At 39.1% G+C, this 22,565-nt stretch overlaps 1 protein-coding gene across 9 annotated transcripts in view; it reads right to left on the bottom strand.

Annotated features, from left to right (window-relative positions):
* The window catches only part of MYBPC1 (myosin binding protein C1), a 109,564-nt gene that overhangs the window by 75,644 nt on the left and 11,355 nt on the right, over positions 1-22,565 (bottom strand). For all 9 annotated transcript variants that reach the window (XM_007503313.3, XM_056798760.1, XM_007503316.3 and 6 more), the window contains exon 2: positions 7,749-7,778. In XM_007503313.3, the coding sequence (XP_007503375.1) occupies positions 7,749-7,778 (30 nt within the window). The remainder of the gene's footprint in view (positions 1-7,748; positions 7,779-22,565) is intronic.

Raw genomic sequence — 22,565 nt, 5'->3', positions numbered from 1 at the left:
ACAGTGCCTGGCACAGAGTAGGCACTTATTAAATGTTTATTACCTATGGGCAGTTAGGTGGCACAGTAGATACAGCACCACACCTGGAGTGGGGAGGACATGAGTTCAAATCTAACCTCATACTTCTTAGCTATGTGACCCTGGGCAAGTCACTTAACCTTGTTTGCCTAGTCCTCGCCCATTTGTCTTAGAGTATTACTAAGAGAAAAAGAAGGTTTTCTTTTTTTTTTATGTTTATTGATTGACTGACTAATAAGTATCTGAGGTCACATTTGCCACTCCTGACTTTAGGCTCAATTAATACACTGTGCCACCTAGCTGCCTGAGTTATTAAAAAGTTCATTTATGGGTGGAAGAATATAAGAATGTAATCTAAATTATTCTTGAATGAAGGAAATTGGATTTAGACTAATTAATTTTGAACTGTTTTGAGTTCATTATACTTAAGGTGCCATGCTTGGTACTCAGAATACAGAATGAAGTGGAAAACAGCTCCTGACCTCCAGGAGCTGACATTCTACTGAGGGCATGCAAAGAAGTCATCATGTTCAATATGTATATATATATATATATATATATATATATATATATGAGCATTTAAGTGGGGTGGTAAAAGAGGGAAAATACTAGGAAACAGGAGGCTCAGAAATGACTTTCCTTAGGGGACAAGACCTGAGCTGAGCCTCGAAGGAAACTAAGAACTCATAGGAGCACCCATTTGGAGCTAGAAGGGATGTGGAAGTCAACCTTTATTTAAAATTAAAGAGTGAAATTTATAAATTATAAATTTATATATTAACACAGGCATAGCTATATAATTATAAATTGTAAATGTATAAAAATTAAAAATGTAAGGGGAAACTGAGGTCTAGTATCTTGCCCAAGGTCACATATGTTTAAAAGGGTCAGAGTAAGGATTTGAAGGCATGTATCCTGCCTCTGGATCCAGCCCTCTTGCTGCACAAGGCACCATGACAACCCCATTTTAAGAAGTGGGGATGGGGATGGAGTACATTCCAGGCATGCAGGACAGTCCGTGCAGAGATCTGGTAATACAATCTGAGTCCATAGCCTACCAGAAGACCCAGCCTGGATCCTTAGCATAATATTGTGGAATGGAGTCCTGCATGAGTCAGATTCATGGGCTGCCTTCCCCTCCCCTGTCCCCAGCCCAAGGGGATTCAGTTACTGAAGTGTTAACAGAATTTTTTTTTAAATTTGAAAATGTTTAATTAATTAAATAATTTATACTATTTTTTCATGGTTACATGATTCATGCTCTTTCCTTCCCCTTTTCCCTCCCCCCTCCCACAACCAACATGCAATTCCACTGGGTTTTACATGTGTCCCTGATCCAGACCTATTTCCATATTATTAATATTTGCACTAGGGTAATCATTCAGAGTCTACACCCCCAATCATATCCCCATTGACCCATGTGATCAAGCAATTGTTTTTCTTCTGTGTTTCTACTCCCACAGTTCTTTCAACAGAACCCTTTTTTAATGAAAAGATTGTTTTCCCCAAATGGTGGCTCCATAGCATGGAATGTAAGGGTTGTGTCATAGATGCCAGGGTGGGAGAATGACATCCAGCAGTAAAAATGTCACAGAAATCAAGTTCAAATCCTCCTCCCCATGTTTGTACCTATGGGACCTTGGGTAAGTAACACCACCTCCCTAGTCCTCAGTTTCCCCATCTTTGATTTTGGAGTGGACACTAGGGTCTCCAAGAATCCTTCCAGTTCTAAACAGAGGGCAAAAGGGATAGTTATTCAGTTGCTACATGCAGCAGCAGCAGTCCATTCCTTCAGGACAACAAGCAGGCTGTTCCACTTTGAACAGTTGTGACTACTTAGATGACCAGCTCTTGTGGTCCCTCTCAGCTCTTACATCTAGTATCCTAAGAATCCCACCTTACTAGCTATGTGTCACTCTGGGCAAGTCCTCTTTCTGGTCTTTGACTTTGTTTCCTTTTCTGTAGAATGTAATAACAGCACCTTTTTCACACATGGAGATTTATAGCTAGATAGGAGTTTTACAGGTCCAATGGCTCCATTTTATATATAAGGAAACCGAGGTAGTTGTGAGGATCAAATGAGAAAATAGATTTAAAAAAGCATTATGTTCATTATTGTTGTGATTGGTTCTGAACATCACAAGAAAGTGCTGAGTAAAGAATAAATGATAAGGCTAACTTCAGACTCCCATATTATTAGCAGTATAATTTTATCTAGCTTTTATCTCTGATGTAGGTGTTATTTTTAAATCATTGAAAAAAAGTTTTGGGTTTGATTTGTAGTTTCATGGGTGTAGGGACTTTTTAGGGATAAAGCTACTCATCCAAGTGGCCCTTGTCCTATAATTTAGTCATAGAGCATTGCCTGGGGCAGAGAAGTCATAAAAAATTGCATAGCCAGTATGTGTCTGAGGCAAGACTTAAACCCAAGGTCCCTCTGACTCCAAGGCCAACTTTCCATCCACCATAATGCACCTCCTTTAGTAGAGATTTCAAAAATAAAGAAAATACATAGATTAGAGACATGAGCCAGCTTCCTCCACTAAAGCCCAACTCAGCTATATCCTCCTGAGACCTCAAAGGCAATACCAGCAGAGACCAAGTTCCGGCTGATCTTACCAAGGTCTTATGATGCCCCCAGCATGGATTAGCAACCGACTACATGTTTACCACAACTCTTGAAGACATAGGAAGGCCATGATGGTGAGGGGATTTCCCAAAGCAGTGAAGTTAGAGCTCTCTGAAGCGCTGGAGTATTTTATACAACTTATATTTGTTGTTGTGGTGTCTTTTTTCAGTTGTGTCTGACTCTCCATGACCACACTTGGGCTTTTCTTGGCAAATGTACTGAATTGGCTTTCTTCTCCATTTTCTTCTCCAGCTTGTTTTACAGATGAGGAAATAGTCACACAGCTAGTAAATGTCCAAAGCCAAATCTGAACTCAGGTCTTCTTGACTCCAGACCTGACACTCTACCCACTATGTCACCTAGCTGCCCACAGTTTATGTTAGGTAGCTTAAATGCTGAATGCCATTATCCAGTTCCTCCATTTAAGCCTTTCTCCAGTGCCTCATCTCACTTAGGAAACAACTCTGGGTCCTCCATAGCAACAAAACACAAGATCTAGCAAGTCCTATCCAAGCACAAACATAGGACTTTAAGCTTTTTAATCCTCATAATACTCTATGAGATATTATTATGCCTCATTTTACGTTGAAAAAACTGATGACTGATAGATCTATCCCCAAAGTGTGTTTGTGTGTGTGCTCACCTCCGTATGTGTAGATGCGTGCAGACTGGGATGACCCATGCTCTCACAAAGACCGCTGGGGAGCACCAAATAAGAAAGACTAAAGGAAATCTTATTTTGGTGATAGTGATGTAAGTTAAAAAAAAAGATGGGAAAAGTAATGACCTATAGGAAGGGGCTCAATGTAACATGATGGGTGCAAAAATAAATTGTGCCTTTTCTGGAAGGCAGGATGTCTGTCAGGTGGAGAGACTATCTATGGGAGTAAGAGGATCCCGGAAAGAGAAGTGACATCCCTCCATGCTCTAAAGTAGGTTATTTATGAGTTCCAGTTTAAAGTAACTTAGATTAGTACATGCCACTTAGGGTCTTATAATGATCATTTTGACGCTGCATCATATCCTATCTTGTGTTACTGTGAGGCAGCATGATGTGGTGGATAAAGAGATGGCCTCAGAGGAAGTGGGATTGAAACCTGGGTTTGGATCCCATCTCCGACACAAATGAGTTGGGGCACCCCAAGCCAACTCTGCCAGCTGAAAAGTTTCGGAGTTGTTCTGCATCAGTGGAGGTAGCTTCCTCACTGGGAGTTCCCTACATGGATGAAATCAAAGGCCCCCAGACTCTGTAAAATGTGTATTGCTACAGTAAGGTTGTGTCTGTTTTATTTTTTCCCAACAGGAGATTGGGAGGTTCCTGTTGGTGTTGAAGTTTCCCAGATATTTGGATTCAGCCAAATGGCCTCCAAAACAGAGGAGTCTAAGCCCACAGCCTCTACCCCAAGAAAGGAAGATAGAAACTCAGGTTAGATAAGCTAGGCTAGGAAGCCCTTAATCAGTGATGACCAAGTTGGACTGAACTAAGGTGCACAAATAGACAGGAACTTGTCCTGGACTGGACAATGATGGAGCTGGGACCGTACCATCTCTAACCTTTTAAAAATTTTATTGGAGTCTTATCTTCTTTAATTCTGGTCTCATATCACTTTTCATGCATGTCTAGCTTATCTCTATGCTGTGTTCCAAATCAGAATCATAGAATCACAGAATTTTGAAGTTGCAAAGGACTCCAGTCTAGTCTGCCACACTGGAAAGGAATCCTTAGCAGAATTTGCCTGACAAGTAGCTATTCAATTCTGCCTGAAGACCTCCAAGGTGGAGGAACCCACTGTCTCTTGAGTCAGTCCCTCCCACTTTAGGGAAACTAATCACTTGATATCAAATCTAAATGTGCTTCTTTGTAATTTCTATCCACTTCTCTGCCCTCTGGGGCTGCAAAAAATAAGTCTAATATCTCTTCTACCTAGCAGTTCTTCAGACACTTAAAGATAGCTATCATGGCCCTGAGACTTCTTTTCTCCAGATCCTTTAAATGATTCTTTCATGACATGAACTCAAGATCCATCATCAGGATAAGTGCTTTCTTCTGGATGCTCTTTAGCTGATCAAGGCAATATATGAAAGGATTAACTCCCCTTTCCCGAAGGCTTTGCCTAATGTGGCCCAAGACTATATTCTCTTTTTGGTCAGTTTCACTGTTCTGCTAATTCTCATAGAGTTTGTCAACCATGCAGAAACCTAGATCTTCTCTTTTCAGACTGCTGTCCAAATCCTGTACTCATGAAATTGATTTTTTGATCCCAAATGTAATACTTTACATTTGCCCTTAGTGAATTCCACCTTATTAAGTTCAATTCAATGATATATCTAGTCTGTCAAGACATTTTTAGATCTTGACCAACATCTAGTTTAGTGTCATCTACAAATTTGATGAATAGGTCACCAAGTCACTGATAAACATGTTTAGCAACACATAGCCAAGTTCAATCAATTCTCTCTGTCATGATTTGTGTGTCTTTGGGCAACTTATTTAATCTCTCTGAATCCTAGTTTCCTAACATATAAAATGAGGATTTAATTAGGTGGCCTCTAAGCATCCAGATCTCCAAAACTATAACTCTGGGGACCTTTCACTAGAGATCTACTGTGGCTTTAATCATAGCTTGTAGAGTCCAACAATTTACTCAGAATTCACCTAGTCATAGTGTGAGCTACCACAGGCTTCTCTATCTTCTCCCCAAGAGCAGCATAAGGTATTTTATGAAAGCCTGTGTTAAAAACTAGATAAATTGTATCTACAGCATTGCCCTTAACTTTGTTGTTGTTGTTGTTCAGTTATTTCAGTCATGTGTGACTCTTTGTGACTCTATTTGGGGTTTTCTCAGCAAAGATTTTGGAGTGGTTTCCCATTTCCCTCTCCAGATCATTTTACAGATGAAGAAACTGAGGCAAACAGGGGTAAGTGATTTTACCTGGATCACACAGCTAGTAAATATCTGAGGTTGAATTTGAATTCAGGTCTTCCTGACTGCAGGCAGGCCCAGCAACTGTAGCTGTACTTAACTCCCTGGATAGAAATTCTATTGAAAGAGAGAATGAGATAAATCTGGTATGACTTATTCCTAATGGAGTCTAGCTGGCTTGTTGTAAAAATCACTTCCTTTTCTAGATGCTAACTATCTATCTCCTTAAAGACTGCTTTAAGGGGGCAGCTGGGTAGCTCAGTGGACAGAGTCAGACCTGGAGACTGGAGGTCCTGAATTCAAATCTGACCTCAAAAACTTCTTAATTGTGTGACCCTGGGCAAGTCACTTAACCCTCCTTGCTTAGCCTTTACCTCTTTTCTGCTTTGGAACCAATACACATGGAGTCTAAGATGGATAAGAATTTTAAAATAAAAAGACCTGTTCTAGAATTTTCCCAAGAATCTAAGTTGACTGGATAGTATAGTTAGATAAATCCCTGGGCTTGGAATCAGGAAGACTGGTGTCTGTGCAGGGGATTGTGTTTAAGGCAGGGAAAATGGGAAGGAAAGGGAGGGTGGTAAAACAAATGTAATGTTGGAATTGGAGCTACTTTTGTTTAAAATTCTTGGTCTTTCTGGGATACCGTGAAAGACAGAAACATAAAGATTGATCTGGGGGGTGTACAATCTGTAAGGGTTAAAATTAAGGGTATGACTAAAATATGTGATTCAGAGTATTATTGCTCAAAATTGAAATGACTTTAATAACTTTTATTTACAAAAGAGGTGATTCTGCCCTCTTTCTCTCTTCTCTTCTTTCACTCTTTCCCTCTATTTTATAAATAAATTGCTAAAACGTCATTCTGACTTTTGAGTAATAATTTATGGTGACCACACTCTTAAAAATTTAGTCAACCCCTTTAATTTTTACCCCTTAAAAATCCCAAGGGAAGGCCAAGACCCCATTTCCCCATTTACCATCTATTGTATTCCAGAGGAATTGTCTGTCTCTCTGCAGAAAGACATCTATGTTTCTCAGGATAGGTTAATCCACACAAATGTGTATCATATGGACATGTTTGTGCTATCAATAAGAAATATTATTTTCTGGCTTCTCCCATTAAAACTCAAATAATCATCTTTAAAAGACCATGAAATCTTGTGTTGCCTTTTGAGAAGCAAATGTGGCATTTCAGGCAATTATTGCATCAACATACATTTACTAAGCACCTCCAATGGGGCAGGCACTGAGTTAGGCTCAAAGAGCAGAAATTCAACAGTCCCTGCCCTCAAGGTGCTTCTAGTTTATCATTTCGGTGGTTATCTCCCTGGCAAAGGATACAAAAGGAAAGAGCTGTGTGTGTGTGTGTGTTTGTAGACACCAAAGGAATAGTCACAAAAAGAGCCACTATACACCTAGGTACAGGGTTCTCTTTGTTCCAGTGCTGCCCTTGTATGCTTGTCACAACTATAAGTTAACAGTTGAGGCTTTTTTGTTCTTGGGGCCACCATGACAAACTATTGATGTGGCAGCTGTCATAAAAAGCATAGTCACAAGAAGAAGGAGGCCTGAGATGTCACCCCACCAGAGTGGGAATGGAGGAAGAGGAATACAGGGACTTTGAACACAGGGTGATGTCATTCCTGAGGAGGTTACTAATCTGGGAGCCTTTCACCATAACCAGTTATTCTTATTTGCACAGGCATCCTGGGCTTAAAGCTAGGAAGACTTGAGTTCAGTTTCTGCCTCTAATTTCTACGTATGTGAATTTAGGCAGATCAACTTAACTTCCGTGTCCTGGGCAATGCTCAGTTGCAAAGAAGATGCCATCTACATTGGTAGAAGGAATCTCATTGCATTGCCTAGGAATTCCCTATAGTAATAAACCATAAATCCAGTCCTTCTCTCCTTGTCCCTCTATTCATGCTTAGCTAAGTGATAAATTCATTGTGTCCATACTGAGAGGATATTCAGCAGCCTTTAAATTCATCACCTCAGGTCAAAGCTCTTATTGCTCTGTCCTAGGTATATGCCCGGTGAATGATACCTTATGAAATTAGTCATAATTGCTCTCAGTTGGCATATAAATGTTGCACCAATACAAGTGCAAAGCATTTGGATAGATGAGTTAGTTGTATAGACCAGGTAACAACTTATCATGCACATTCACTTACCTTCAGGAGGTGGGGCTGGTGCTTCATTTTCTAGAAATTAAAAAAAAAAGTGGGATTACAAGGTTTTGTTGGCATCAGTTCAAAGCCACACATTCCTAGACATTCCTAGTCTTAGTCCTAGGTAGCCATCTTATTTATATGTTCTATTGATAAACACTTAAAAGGAGAGAAAGAGGCTGCTTGGCATCATCCACCATCATTCTCGAGGAACCAACTCTAAATATACTAATTGGTGGCATCAAGATGTCTAAGGTGTACATTATCATGGTGAGTTGATAGTTAATGTGATTTAATAGAAAGATGACTAGAAGGGACAGCTAGGGGACTCCGTGGATAGAGAGCCAGGACTAGAGATGGGAAATTCCAAGTTCAAGTCTGGCCTCAGACACTTCCTAGCTATGAGACCTTGACCAAGTCACTTGACCCCATTGCCTAGCCTTTACTGCTCATCTGCCTTGGAACCAAAACACAGTATTGATTCTAAGACAGAAGGTAAGCATTAAAAAAAAAATGAAATACGACTAGTGTTTGAGTCAGGAGAATTCCAAGTATGATCCTCACTGTGGACGCCTTCATGGGGCTACAGGAAAATAGTTTAAATGATCTAAGCCTCAGTTTCATCTGTGGTTTAAATCCTGCCTTTGAAATGTTAACTGAGTCACATTCCAATCTGTCTATGAGCTTCGCCATGGCGATGCTATTATTTCCAAAGATCTAACAAGAACAGAACTTTCTGACACGTGTTGAATAGCTCCAGATGCATTGAACAGGTGAATCAGTGAACTGTGAACAAGCCAATTGCGGAGAGCTCTAATTTCAGGGAGAGAAAGATGTGTAGGACCCTGAGGAAAGGGTGGTGGAGTGTGGAGAATGGAAAGGAACTGCAGCTGAAACCACATCTTTTCTGCAATTATCATATAAGCTAAATGATGCTCAATAGTTTGATACAAAGGAACACTAAGCAGGGTTCGAACAGCCTGCTCTCACCTCAGTTAGTCACACTTAGCCACTGACCCAATGGTTTTTGCATTTATGACTGTTTCTGGGGCTACCGGCCAATGTCATCCAGTAATAAATGCTCACACCATCTAGCTTCACTGCCTACTTACCAGATGTTTTTTTTTCCACTTGTGAAATGTTTTTGGTTTTGGTTTTTAGAGATTACTTTTTACATTAAATTACTCTTCAATTAACAAGGATTTATTTTCTTCTGTTCCTCCCTTCCTCTTCCCTTCCCTCATCTAAGTGAAAGGGGTATAAGTAAAGACAAAATCCTTGTAACTAATAGGCATAGTTAAGCACACCTTGAGGTACCATGAGCCAATAATGTCCAACAATTTATTTTTCAAAAGATCATTCTTATTTTAAGGTTCCCAAAGGATTGATAGAGGCTATACACTGTTTCATATTCTGACATATACTGACATCCTTTGCATATTTCTTTTTAAATTCTGATATTCACAGGATCACAGATTTAGACCTGGAAAAAATCTTGGTGGTCATCCAACCCAGACCTTTCAAAGAAGAGAGAAGCTAAATGATTCTCCCAACATCACAGAGATAGTTAAGAGAGCTGGGATTTGAACTCAGATCCAGTGACACTAAATCTTGGGCATCTCTTACTTTTAGCACTTTGCCTCAATTATTTCTAATTTATTCCATTTATAACTTGTTTGTGCATAGTTTTCTTCATTTTGTTTCCTCCATTACACTGTGAGCTCCTTGAAGGTAGGGACTAGCATTTACCTTTCTTTGGATCACCAGTTATCTCCTGATACATAGCAGGCACTTAATATTTTTTGACTGACCTTTCATGCAACACATTGTTCTGCCTCCCTCCCAACATACTCTTAGGATGACTCATTGTAGTATACTAGCCAGGCTATTCTTAATCTGGGGTTCATAGTGAGATTCCAGGGGTCCATGAACTTGGGTGTAAATAAAATTTACATCATTATTTTCACTAACTTCTAACTAAAATTCAGCATTTCCTTCAATCATTTAAAACCATGAATCTGAGGAGTCCATATGCAGAGAGATCTATGACACTGAAGCATTAGAGACCATCCCAGTAGAGTACAAAATCTCACCATTCTACCAAGTATTTATGTCTTCATAGTACGATTACTGGCTCTATGGAAATTATTCTGATCGATAAAGATAAAATTATGTGTGATTTGATCGATAAAGATAAATTTGTTCCTGCTATCTGGCCATTGCACTCTGCAGTTTCCATTTTCAGAATGTAGGGGATCATGAGTCTATTGAAATGTTGCCAATGAGATCAGTAAAAAAAGTTCTTTGGTAATACTGGAGCTCAGCAGCTTAAGTGCTGAGAGATGAACAAGAATCTGAACTAGAGGTCCTAGCAAATTAAAACCCTTCAAGTACTGCCTGACCCCAAGATAGACTGTGGCTCCATGACTAGCTTTTCCAGGGCTGGAGAAACCCATCGCCAGAGTGACCTCAGCGGGAAGGCTCCAGAAACTTACTAAACTTTTCAAGAGAAGCATCTGTGTTTTTGAAGGAGTACTCACACCAAGGAACCCAGGGATCCTTAGAGTATTGTAGAATTTATTCTGGGATCTCCTGTACCAAAGGTCAAAAGATGGGTGCTTGCAAGAAAGAAATCTTTAGGTAGATACGACTTCTAAGATGACCACAAGGAAGAATCCTAACCTGTAAACTCACATGGAGAGAAAAGTAGCCCATCAGCCTTGTTAAGGGCAAGATAGTGAGGAGACTGTCTCCAGGAGTGCGATTAGCAGATACAGGGAAAGTACAACTGTTACTGCAATAGCAACTCCAGAAATGTTTTGGCTCCTCAGCCATGTCAGAAGAAGAAACTCTCAGCTAACGCATTTTATTTTCAGAGATCTGAGCAGAAGTAAGGAAATCTAACAAGGACCTTGTAGCTCTCTAGACTAGACTGTTATCTCTTTGTTTCTAAATGCCATCAGGATAAAGAAAGGCAATGGCAAGGGTGGAAAAAAAAGACAACTTGTTTAGATGCCAGTAATCATGAGAATGTCACTTGAACTTTGCTTTTGTCATCTGTAAAATGGGGATAATGAAACTGGATCTTCACAGCTTACAGGATTGTTGGAAGTCTTGTAAACTGTAAAGCATTGTATAGGGGTCAGATAGATGGCTCAGTGGATTTAGTGAGGTTTAGACTTAGAAATGGGAGGTTGTGGATTCAAATCTGGCCTCAGCCACTTCCCAGCTGTGTGACCCTGGGCAAGTCACTTAGCCCGCATTTGCCTAGCCCTCACCGCTCTTCTGTCTTGGAACCAATACACAGTTTTGATTACAAGATGGAAGATGTTTTGAATGAATCAAGCACTTATTAAGCTTTTAACTATGTTAAAAGTCACTGAGGGTACAAATAGTAAAATAGCTCCAATTCTTAAGAAGCTTACATTCTAATGGAGGAGACAATACAGATATATAACAAAGAGTGCATCAAGTCAAGAGGATCTGGGTTCAAATGTTGATCTCAAACACTCCAAGGCCAACTTCTATCCCTTATGCCATACAGCCTTACATTTTATACAAAACAGAGCAATGCTATTTGTGTCCATCTTAATGGAATACTAAAGGGATGAATGAATTTTATGGATAATAGTGTCTTTTCCTTCCAGTTATTCTCTGATTTCTTTCCATTTCATGGCTAAACTTTTCAAATTTGTCATTTCTGCTCTCTGCCCTCCTCTCGTTTTTTCTCATCTCTCCCTCCAGTAATTTGGCTACTATTATCTTTATCTTTATATATATATATATATATATATATATATATATATATATATGATGATGGTGACTTCCCCCTTCCCATTATACTGGATCATCATGCCCCTTGTCATCTTTTTGACTAATTCCTTTCTGCCATTCTGTTCTGTTATGGGGAGTGTCTCCTCCAGACTCAGTCCTAAGTCCTGAGATCTACCCCTGCCTATTATCACTTTCCAAGGAAGATCATCCAGTAACGAAACCTTGATTCTATAATTAGAATATTTATATTAATCTCAAATGGAAGTCTCTAGACCCAAAAGACACTTAGATGATCCACTGAAATCTGAAACTCATATGTGAAATACTGATTTTATCATCCTCCTTAAGAATAGGGATTATTGTTTTTTGTTGTTTTTTTTTTTTTTTTTTGGTATCTTCAGTCCCTAGTTCAGTGCCTGGCACATGGGGGCAGGCACTTAATGAATATTTGTTGATTGATCGGTCCTCTACAAAAAAAGTGATTCATCTGTAATTTCATGATTAAAATAATAACTAACAATTCAGTTTTTGGTCCCTTTGGCTCTACTCATTAGCGGTAGATAAAGAGTACTGGGCCTGGATTCGGGAAAATCCAAGTTTAAATCAAGTCTCAGGCACTTAGGAGCGGTGTGACCCTGACCAAGTCATGTAATTGTCACACACACCCCAATTCCTAGTCACCTCCATTGCTTAGTCCTTACTATTCTTCTGCCTTGGAATCAATACTTTGTGCCAATTCCAAGTCAGAAGGTAAGGGTTGTTTTTTTTTTAATTGGTTCCCTTTTATCTTCCTGCATGTATAACTTTAGAGGGAGGCTATCCTGTGTGGAGGAACAGGTGGTAGTATCAGTGGGTGGGAGGAGGAGGCCCACTTTTCCCAGGAGAGGTGATGCTGCTAAATATTCACAGAATGCCCAGGGGTAAATGAAGTTGGTATGCTTCTGATCATCTCTGGACCAGTGGGAAAATGCTGATAGTAAGTCACTCCCACTTCGCCAAGTCTCTGGAAGAGATAGGATTTCAGACATTCTGAAGAGAGCCTACTTTGTTTCTAATAAGAAATGGTCTTCCAGGTATTAGGAATGTGAAGAGGTTTGGAATCAGGAATTAGGAAGCTGGAACAGTTGAGATCAAATGATTACTTGTTGAAGCTATTTTAGAATTCCCTGAGGAGCCACTGGAACAAAGGATTTCTACCGCAGTCCCTTCTAACTCTCAAATCCTTTTCACTTCAACTCAACAAGATTCTTGTTATTCTTGACATTGTGATTTTCTTTTTTAAAAACTTCAATCTTTTTTTATTGGTTTCTTTTGTTTTAGATAACCTTTGTTTCCTAATATATCCTTCCCTTCTCCACTAACCAGCAAGCCTAACCACTTTTTGGTACTAAATATAAAAAGAGAACACTAAAAAAAGGGTAGCTAAAAAACACATTGTCAGTTAGGAGAACTTGAGTTCAAATATGATACTTTGTAGTTGTGCAACTCTGGGAAAGTCACTTAACCCCCATTGCCTAGCTCTTGTCATTCTGTCTTGGAGTTGTTAGTAAGACAGGAAGTAAGGGTTAAAAAAACTCACCAAAAAACCTACAAACTGAAACACAAATAAAAGTTCATCAAAACCAACCAAAAGACATCAGCTGTGTCTAATAAATAAATGCAATATTCTGACTCTATCTCCACAAAAATAGGAGGGAAAGTACATTTTCTCAACTGCTTAGAGGCAATGCTTTGTTTAAGATTGGGTTTTTTGGTTGTTGTTGCTATTTCTCTTTCCCCTTACAAGGAAAAAGCATTTATTAAGTACCTACTATGTGCTCAGCACTGTACGATAAGCCAAAGACTAGAAGGAATTGTGAGTTCCCTGGATGTAGGGAAGTCAGTATAGATAGCTTTCTCTAGCAAGACAAGTGAGCAACTTCCCTTTCTAATCTTAGTGGTTTTCTTAGAAAGTCTACCTGGAGACAAAATAATTTGTCCAAGACCACACAGAAAATCTGGGCCAGAGATAGATCCTGATCCCAAGTGGTCTTGGTTCCCAGACTAGGTCTATGTCTGCCACACCAGGCTCTCTTTCTGTGCTAGGGAATATAGGGTCAAAACAAACAAACAGTGCTTGACCTCTTGGAGCTTTTATTCTATTAAAAGCAGAAAAGTGTTAAAGGTAGAAAATCCACTTTGATACACCCAGAGGACCTCTTGCTTTCACCCCTTTGCTCCTGTAGATCTCCACCCATTTTTCCTTAAAATAAGTGCTAGCTGATTTTTTTGCATTCTGACTCATGCCTTCCATCCCAACAAGGCTCCTAACACTCTTACCACCCCCTTTGACACAGGCTTTGCCCACTCTCCTTTATTTGCTGAATTCAATTCAACTAAATGAAATTACTTGAGAGGCTGTGTCCACAGATGGGCAAAGTGTCTGCTAGATGGGCTACTGTTGGCTTTGGCCCTTCTCTCCTCTCTGGTTTCTTCCTATCTTCCTCCTCCCAACTTTCCCTCTCTCACTTTCTTTACTGCAATCAAATAATGTTAAGTACAGTTTGGAAAATAATTTTAAAGTTAATTAAAGAATTAAGGAGAGAAAAGAGGAGAGGAGAAGGAAGAAAGGGGGAAGAGTAAAAGAAAGGAGAGGGGAGGAGAGAAAGGGAGGAGAAGGGAGAGAAGAGATAGAAAGAACAGAAAAGAGAGGGGGCAAAGAGAAGATAGGGAATAAGCATGTCTCTTCTTTATTTATAATTTCCTTAGGGGGAAGATCTAATGGTAGCAGAAGCAGCAGAGGGGCCATTACACCTGGCTCCTACCCCCCATCTATAGCTAAGCTGGCTTACTATTGCTTAGAATGATGTCTCCAATTTTCTTCACCAAACCATGTCCCATTTGTCCAGTGCTAATTTTGCCCTCAAAACTTTGCTGAAGATTTGTTCACTCCATGAGACAAAGACCAAATGTCAGCAAATGATTCCTTCTTACACCCATTCCCTTACACCAGATCCCTGAGACCTTTAGTACTTAGATACAATTGGGTTTATATGGGCTTTAGGGTGGTTCGTGTTCCATCTCCCCTTTAGATCACAAGCTCCTTTAGACCCCTTCTATTGAAACTCTGAAGAACACCTAGGATAACTCTACCACAAGTGGCCAGTCCATTTTGTTGACGGATTGTCCCTCTAGATACAACAGCCTCATCTTATCAACTGTCAAGAAAGCAAGCTCTGCCTTCTAAAGTTCACTGGACGAGTTTCTCATTCTGCATTACCCTCTGGGAACGCTATGTCTTCCATTGATGACCCTGATTTTGGCTGAACTTGCACTCCCAAGCCACATCATTTAAGTTTCTTCTTACTGACACATGCCTTCTTTGTCTTAACAAGAGTCTGACAGAAATGAAAGCACCAGCGAGATCTGGCTCTCCTTGATCCCTTGCTTTTCAGAACTTCTTTCACTGGGAATAAGAACTAGTCATGTATTTCCCCACAAATTCCTTAGCAAACAGAACTTCATTTAAGAATGCCAATAGTCTTCTGTATCTCAATCTAAATTCTCCTTAAATTTTAAGCCAGCGAGGTGAAATTTATTTGAGGAACATTGTTGGAGAGAAAATATTGACCCATTGGAAAATCAACAAGCACTTACTAAGCAAGCACCTAATACTCGCCAGGTACTAGTATGAGATCACAGATCAAAGTAAGCAAAAATCCCACAACTGGTCCTGGGTTCAAATATGGACACTTCCTAACTGTGTGACCCTGGGCAAACCAGTTAACCCCAATTATGTGGCCCTTATTGCTCTTGCTTGGACCCCAAACTTAATACCAAATCTATGATAGGAGGCAAGGATTTAAAACCCCCCACTTCTTAGATGGATACATATTTCATTTTTTGGCATATTTTTAAAAAAACCCTCATCTTCCATCTTATAATCAATAGTGTATATTGGTTCCAAGACAGAAGAGCAGTAAGGGCCAGGCAATGGAGATTAAGTGCCTTGTCCAGGGTCACACAGCTAGGAAGTGTTTGAGTCCAGATTTGAACCTAGAACTTCCCATCTCTAGGTCTGACTCTCAATCCACTGAGCTACCCAGCTGCCCCCTCTTTGGCATATTTTAATGCAGAGTTGATGTTGCAGGGCATGGGAGACTAGAAATAAATAAAATACATATTTTAAAAATTAATAACTTAAATATTTAATTGACAAATAAATTGAAAATTTAAATAAATAATAAAATATTTTTAAATATTTGAATATGAATAAATTTAAATATTTTACCTGGCAGTGACATATATGCATATGTATATATATGTGTGCATATAGCCTTCTACACCTTGAATAAATAGGACTGTGGCAATCCTTGTCTGTTGAAAAATAATGTCCTTTTTTAAATGAGGAGGTTGTACTCAATGATTTCTAAAGCCTCTTTCTGCTTTAAATCTATGATCCTTTATTCCACAAACATTTCTGAAAGACCTACTATGTGCCTGGCACTAGGAATAAAGAGACAAAATCCAAAATATTTCCCTCTTTCAGGGAGCAAAAAGTATACCCAAGGCTGTGAGAAGACAAGCCTTCCAGGATGACTCTGGAAGTGCTGACATGACAGGGACCCTGAGCCTCTCCCAAGAACCATCTACGTCACCTTGGCTTTGTGGGTAGCAGGAGAGTGGAGCACCTGCACTTAGCTCCGCTTGCTTGCCTGCCTATGTGTCATCTTTTCCATTTCCCCAGGATAGATTCTCCCTCACCCTGAAGCACTAAATACTTTGGAAAGGCTGGATCTATTTATGGCTGTTTTTCCGTACGATCACCTACTGTAAAAAGGTCCAGGTATGCCACCAATGGCATGGCTGCATGGCATGTGCCCTGGGATCCTAACTGACATGCACGGGTGGTGCTTCTGAAATAGGATGACTGTACATGGTCTTGTTTCTGCGGCTCTATAAAGGGCTTGGGCTCTTTCCAGGGGGAGCCCACTTCTTGCTCTTGGGAGTTCAGGGTTTTGTAATTAGTCATTTAAAGGGAAAGAGACATCACATAAGCCTTTGGGAAAGTGCCTTCCAGCATCCTGGGAAGAAGACTGGAGGCAGATGCCCAGAGTTCATACTCATTGTGTGACCCTGACCAAGTCACCACATCCTTGTTGGCCCCTGTTTTCTCATCTGTAAAACAAGAGCATTGAATCCATTCATTTCTAAAAGTCCTTTCCAGCTCCAACATTCTACCATCAGATGTTAACAGATTAACTAAATGAGATAATACACATAAAGTGCTCACAGATCTGATATCTCTATTTACAAAAGCAATTGTAAGTCTTGTTATGTCTCTCCATGTAAGCAGATGATATATAAAGAAGACATGGGCACAATGAATGGGTGTTGGACTTGGAGTGAGGACGACCAAGCTTTAAATTCCACCTCCACTACTTGTGAGCTGTGTGATGCCACAGAATCTCTCTGAGCCTTGGTTCTCTGCTTTGTAAAGTGGGAATAACAGTATTCGGACTTCCCACTTCCCAGTGTTACAACAAGGCTGAAATCACAAACTGTACATAAAGCTCAACTTCACTGTGCTTTATGACTAGCAAAGTAAGTGCTCTGGGTCTTACTACTGCTTAAGTGGCAAAGCCAGAAAGCACTGGAACTGGGGGCAGCACCCCAGATTTTTAGACTCGAAATGTGGTGTTTTTTTCCACAAAAGTTAAATTGTGAAATTGAAACCTTCAGACTACTCTGAATGAGTGTAGTGTATGTGTATAATTAAAAAAATGTCAATGATGTTTATTCCTTCTCCCTGGGGTGAGAGACAGAAAATGCCCAGGGTACAAGATTAAGACAGTAGGAAATGGGAGAAAAAGCACTAGGCTTTTGAGAACTAGCTCATCTTCAGCTTCATAGCTTCCTTTATTTGATGCTGCCTTTGTTTCCCCTTCAGAGAAGAGCATTCCATAGAATTGGAACAGACTTTAGGGGTCACTGAGTACCACAAATGATGCAGCTGAGAAGTGACAGAGAAGTGAGCCCAAGGTCAAACTGAGAAATGGGGATCCCATTATTATAGAGAAAGAATTTTCAGTTTGATTTTTATGACATGCCTCTTTATGCTTGGGAATTGGTAGAGATAAAAATTAAATAATCTGTGTGACCCTAGACAGGTCACTTAATCCTGATTGCCTAGTCCTTACTGTTCTTCTGCCTTGGAATTGATAAGTAGCATTAATTCTAAGTCAAAAGGTAAGGGTTTAAAAAATTGAAAATCCCCATCTTGGAGGAGCTTCCACTCTACAGAAGCCAATAATAGTTTAGTTTGTTCTCTCGTTTAATCCACATAGGATCCAGTCCTCCAGACATTAGCTAGCTCATTGGTAGCTCAGTCTCCTGGCTTTGGCCCAACATTTGGGGGAAAAAAAACAAACTATGCCCCAGATAAGAAGATGAGTTCTTGATCATTCTCCAAGTAATATTCATTTCACATTATTCCATAATGACATTGCTGGGCAGGGGGATGGAACAAGGTGGAGGGTGGGGGCATGGGAGATTCCATGTAGCTCTTGCCCCGAGCCTTCTTTGGGCTTCTCATTAGGTTCCTTTTTAAAAATAGAGGAAGGAGATGCCTAGTGCCAGGTGTGACCATAAAAAGAAAATTCACCAGCAGAGAACACAGTGGCTGTCAATCAATTGCCCATCCACCCGTTTGCCTCCATATATGTTTCTATATAGCGTTCCTCATTTGCTTAGCTTGGGAAATCTCAGGCTCTCTTGTACCCACTGAGAACAGAATCTAGAAGACTAAGTGATTCTACAACTCCAATACCTTAAGATATTTTCAGCCATTTTTGGGATAAAGACAAAATCTACATAATTGCCAAATTTAAGAAGTAAAATACTTTCATGTAAAGAGGAATGGGATATAATGGAAGGAATCCTTGAATTGCAACATGAGGAACCCAGTTCAAATCCTTGTTCTGCTATATTTATGAGTAGCTTTGGGCAAATTACTTCTCCTAGCTGTATCCCACTTCCCACCTCTGTAAAATGAAGGGGTGGAGTTAGATTAGGATTTCTTAACCTGGGATCCAGGTCTTCTGTTTCAAGGGTTCCATGAACTTTGAAGGGAAAAATATTTTGATAATGGTATTTCCATAGAACTGGTTTCCATTGTAACTCTACATATTTTATTTTATAGATTTATAAGCATTATTCTGAGAAGGGGTCCTTAGGCTTCATTGGACTGCCAAAGATTCTGTGACACGCCAAAAGGCGAGGAACCCTTGGACTAGATGGATTTTAAAGTTTCTTCAAAAATCCTATGATCTTGCCCCTATGATCAACTCCTGTCAGAGAGAAAATACTGCTTGGAATGAATTCATGTTCAAATATTCAAAGGGTTGTCAACGCAGAAGAGAGATTAGATTTGCTCTACTTGACTCTAGATGGAAATTGCAAAGAAAATGTAGGTTTGATACATAAGGAAAAGTTTCTGAGCAATGAGAAATCTCTGAAAAGGGCACAGGCTGCTTCAGGAAGTCGGGGGGGGGGGCTCCCTCCCTGGGGATCTTGAAGCCACTGACTAAATGTTGTAGAAGGGATTCTTGTCTGTAGATGGGGTTGGACCAGCTGACCTTAATAAGGTCCCTTCTAACTGAGATTCTAGGAAAGGGGAACTACCTGTACCCATGATGATAGGATGGGCCATTAAACAACTGAAAATCTCTCACTAGTCATAGGAACAAAAGTCTAAAGGAAGTATGGGCCACTTAGTCCAATCTCCTCATTTTCCAATGAGGAAAACGAAGCCCAGGGAGATTCATTGACTTGCCCAGGGATACATGGGTATATAATTTTGTAAGTATATATGAAAGTATACAGTTGCAAGAGAATGGAGAATGGTGTGCTAGTGTTAGAAATAACTCTAGAGCACTGATCCAATGTATATTCTAATTTGCCAGTGGACTTGTGCTCTCAGTGATGTTATGTTCCCTTCAACAATGCAGATTGCAATCCCATCAGACTTGTTCATCCTTGCTCAGTTTTGCTGAGACTCTCTTCTGTGTCCACCCATGATGAAAATTCTTTTTTTTTTTTTTTAAATTTCATGGACCTTTCAATTAGAAAAGATTTACTGTTTAGAAAACAGCTCTGGGGGAAAAAAGGAGACAAGGACTTAAAATTCTTAGCTCCGTGTCTGATATGAACTAGAAATAGTTTGTATATAAAATATAAGTCAAGGGGAAGTTTCTTCAATGTTCTTCCCTACTGTGGCACAGGATGTGTCCTGTTCATATTCAGGCACAAAGAAAATAAAATGATAGAAGAAATTTTTTCTGAACCCAGTAAAGTATCTACGATCCAAAAAGGAAGAAAGAATTGAGAAATAGAAAACCATTCTCTGTTGACAATGACTAAACAGCCCTTTCATGTCTAATGACAATCTCTTGCCCCGATGTGATGAAATGCAAGTTTTTATACTTGAAATCACTACACATATGCCATAGTCTATACTATATATACATATATATATACACTATATAGTTTGTCTATACTATATGTTGTTGTTGTTGGTTGTGCATGAAGATTTAAGTGGAATTATATGGAGATATACATATATACATACATAAATATGTGTGTACATTGTATGTGTGTACTTTGTGTGCACATGTGTGCATATGTTTATATGTATATGCATGTAAATATATACATCATTAAATTATATAATATATAGATATATTATGTATAATCTAGATGTATAGATTATATAATACATAAATATTTAAATAAACATTTATAAAATATATATGATATATAAGCATCATTGAAATATATAAGTATACATTATATATAATCTGTAAGTATATGATCTATAAATATGTATTATAAATAATTTATAAATATGTATTTTAATAGACATGTATAGGATATATACTATATAAACATTATTGAAATATATAACACAGTCATATATTATATAAAATATATAAATATTTAAATACATAATATAAATAATTTATCAATATATAATATTTAAATAAACATTTATAAGATATATATGTAATATATAAGCATCATTGAAATTGGCCTGAGCAATTTGTCTATGAAACTGTTAGAGCAAATTACTGCAAGCTCAGAGCTGGAAAGGGCCTCAGTGGCCATCTACACTAACCTGAACAAGAATCCTCTCCATAACACTCCTAACAAGTGGTCCTAGAGCCTCCTTTTGAAGACCACTAGCAATGGGCAATGAGTTAAAATGTACATCTCTGCAGTTAACACCCAGAGTTTCTAGCTCTATCTCCTGAGGCCCAATAGGACAAGTCTAATACCTCTCCCACATGATAATCATTGAAGTGTTTCAAGACAACTCTCATATCATGTAGCCATTAAGTCTTCTCTCTATATTAAGCAACCAGAGTTCTCTCAACTAATCGTTGTGTGGCATGGCCCTTAGGTCTCTAATCAGCCTTTTATCTCCTCCTCCATTGGATAGGTGCCAATCAGTCATTATCTTTCCTAAATTGTGGTACTCACAGTAATTCAGATATGGGCTAAATTCGAGCCATTCATTATGCTTCTTTCTTTGATGATGTCCTATTGGTACTTCATATAGCATATGCATGTAGTTATTTGCATGTTGTCTCTGCTGATCAAATATGAGCTCCTTGAGGAGAGGGACATGGTTTTTGCCTTTCCTCAGACTCCCAGTGCTCAGGTACAGCGCCTCCCATTTAATAAATCTTTGCTGATTAATTGATCTTAATGTAGTCTGATCCCTACAGCTTTTTTGGCCACCATGTCACACGTTTATCTCCTGTTAAGCTTTCAGTCCTCTAAAAAACCCAGAACTTTTTTTCCCCACCAGAACAGTTGTCAGGCCAGTCCTGCAATTGTATAGTAAATATTTTTAAATCCCAAAATAGAGCATTACCTTTATCACTATTAAGTTTCATCTTATCTGATTTGGCCTATAATTCTAACCTGTTGAGATCTTTTTGGATCCTGACTGTCATCTAATGTGTTAGTTGTCTCTTCCAGCTTAGTGTCATCTGTAAATTTGATAAGCACGCCATCTAAGCTAAGCCTTCAACAGAATAATTGATAAAAATGATGAATAATAGTCTGGGGCCAAGACTGCTAGGGGACTCCTTTCAAGATCTCCCCCACCCAAGTTGACATCTCTCCACTGATGACTGCTCATTGAGTCCAGTCATTCAACCAGCACCAAAATCAACCTAACTGTACTTTTTTATAGCTCACATCCCTATCCAGTCAACTCACACAGAATGAGAGATTTTTGTCAGATTCTTTGTTGAAATCTTAGGTATATTACGTCTATGAAATTTCACTAATCCTTTGGTTTAGTCCCTTTGCTGAAAAAAAAAAAAGAAATGAGGTTAGTTCTGCTCATGATGGAGCCATCCTGACTCTTACTGGTTACCATTTCCCTTTCTAAATGCTAACAATCCAATGAGCTTTCATAATAAAAGTTCTAGAATTTTGGAAAGAATCAAAGTCAAACTCCTTGGATTCTAATTTCAAGACCAATTCAAAAGGCATTCCATAGCTCCTCTCTTACTGGTGGTGCTTTTTCAAGGATCAATGGCAATAGCCCAGCATTCATAACCACAGAGCTTTTTGCCTTGGGATATGATCTCTTCAGGACAGCCTTAGTGATGTTAAGTGAATACAGGAAAGGAAAGTACTTTTTTGTCATTTTCTTTCCTACTTTCCATTTCAACTCTTTGTTTCATTCCATTCTTTCCAAAGCAAGGGTGTAAAATATCCTTGATACTCTGGACCCTCTGTGCATTTCAAAATAACTTGTGTCCATTGGAGCATCACAAATTTAGACACAACTGGAAAAATCAATCACTTTATATATTGCCTTGATGGGCCCCAATGACTGAAGAACTGTTGATGCAGAAATAAGTCCCAGGGCTTAAATCAAACGGGCCAGAACTTCTGACCACTTTTCACTATTTTTTGTATGAAACTCACATTTAAAAACAACTTACTTTCCATCTTGGAATCAATATTAAGTGTTGGTTCCAAGGAAGA

The sequence above is a fragment of the Monodelphis domestica genome, chromosome 5, assembly GCF_027887165.1.
Source record: "Monodelphis domestica isolate mMonDom1 chromosome 5, mMonDom1.pri, whole genome shotgun sequence".
NCBI lineage: Eukaryota > Metazoa > Chordata > Mammalia > Didelphimorphia > Didelphidae > Monodelphis > Monodelphis domestica.
Note: the sequence above shows the minus strand (reverse complement) of the source record. Positions and strands in the feature narration are given on the sequence as shown.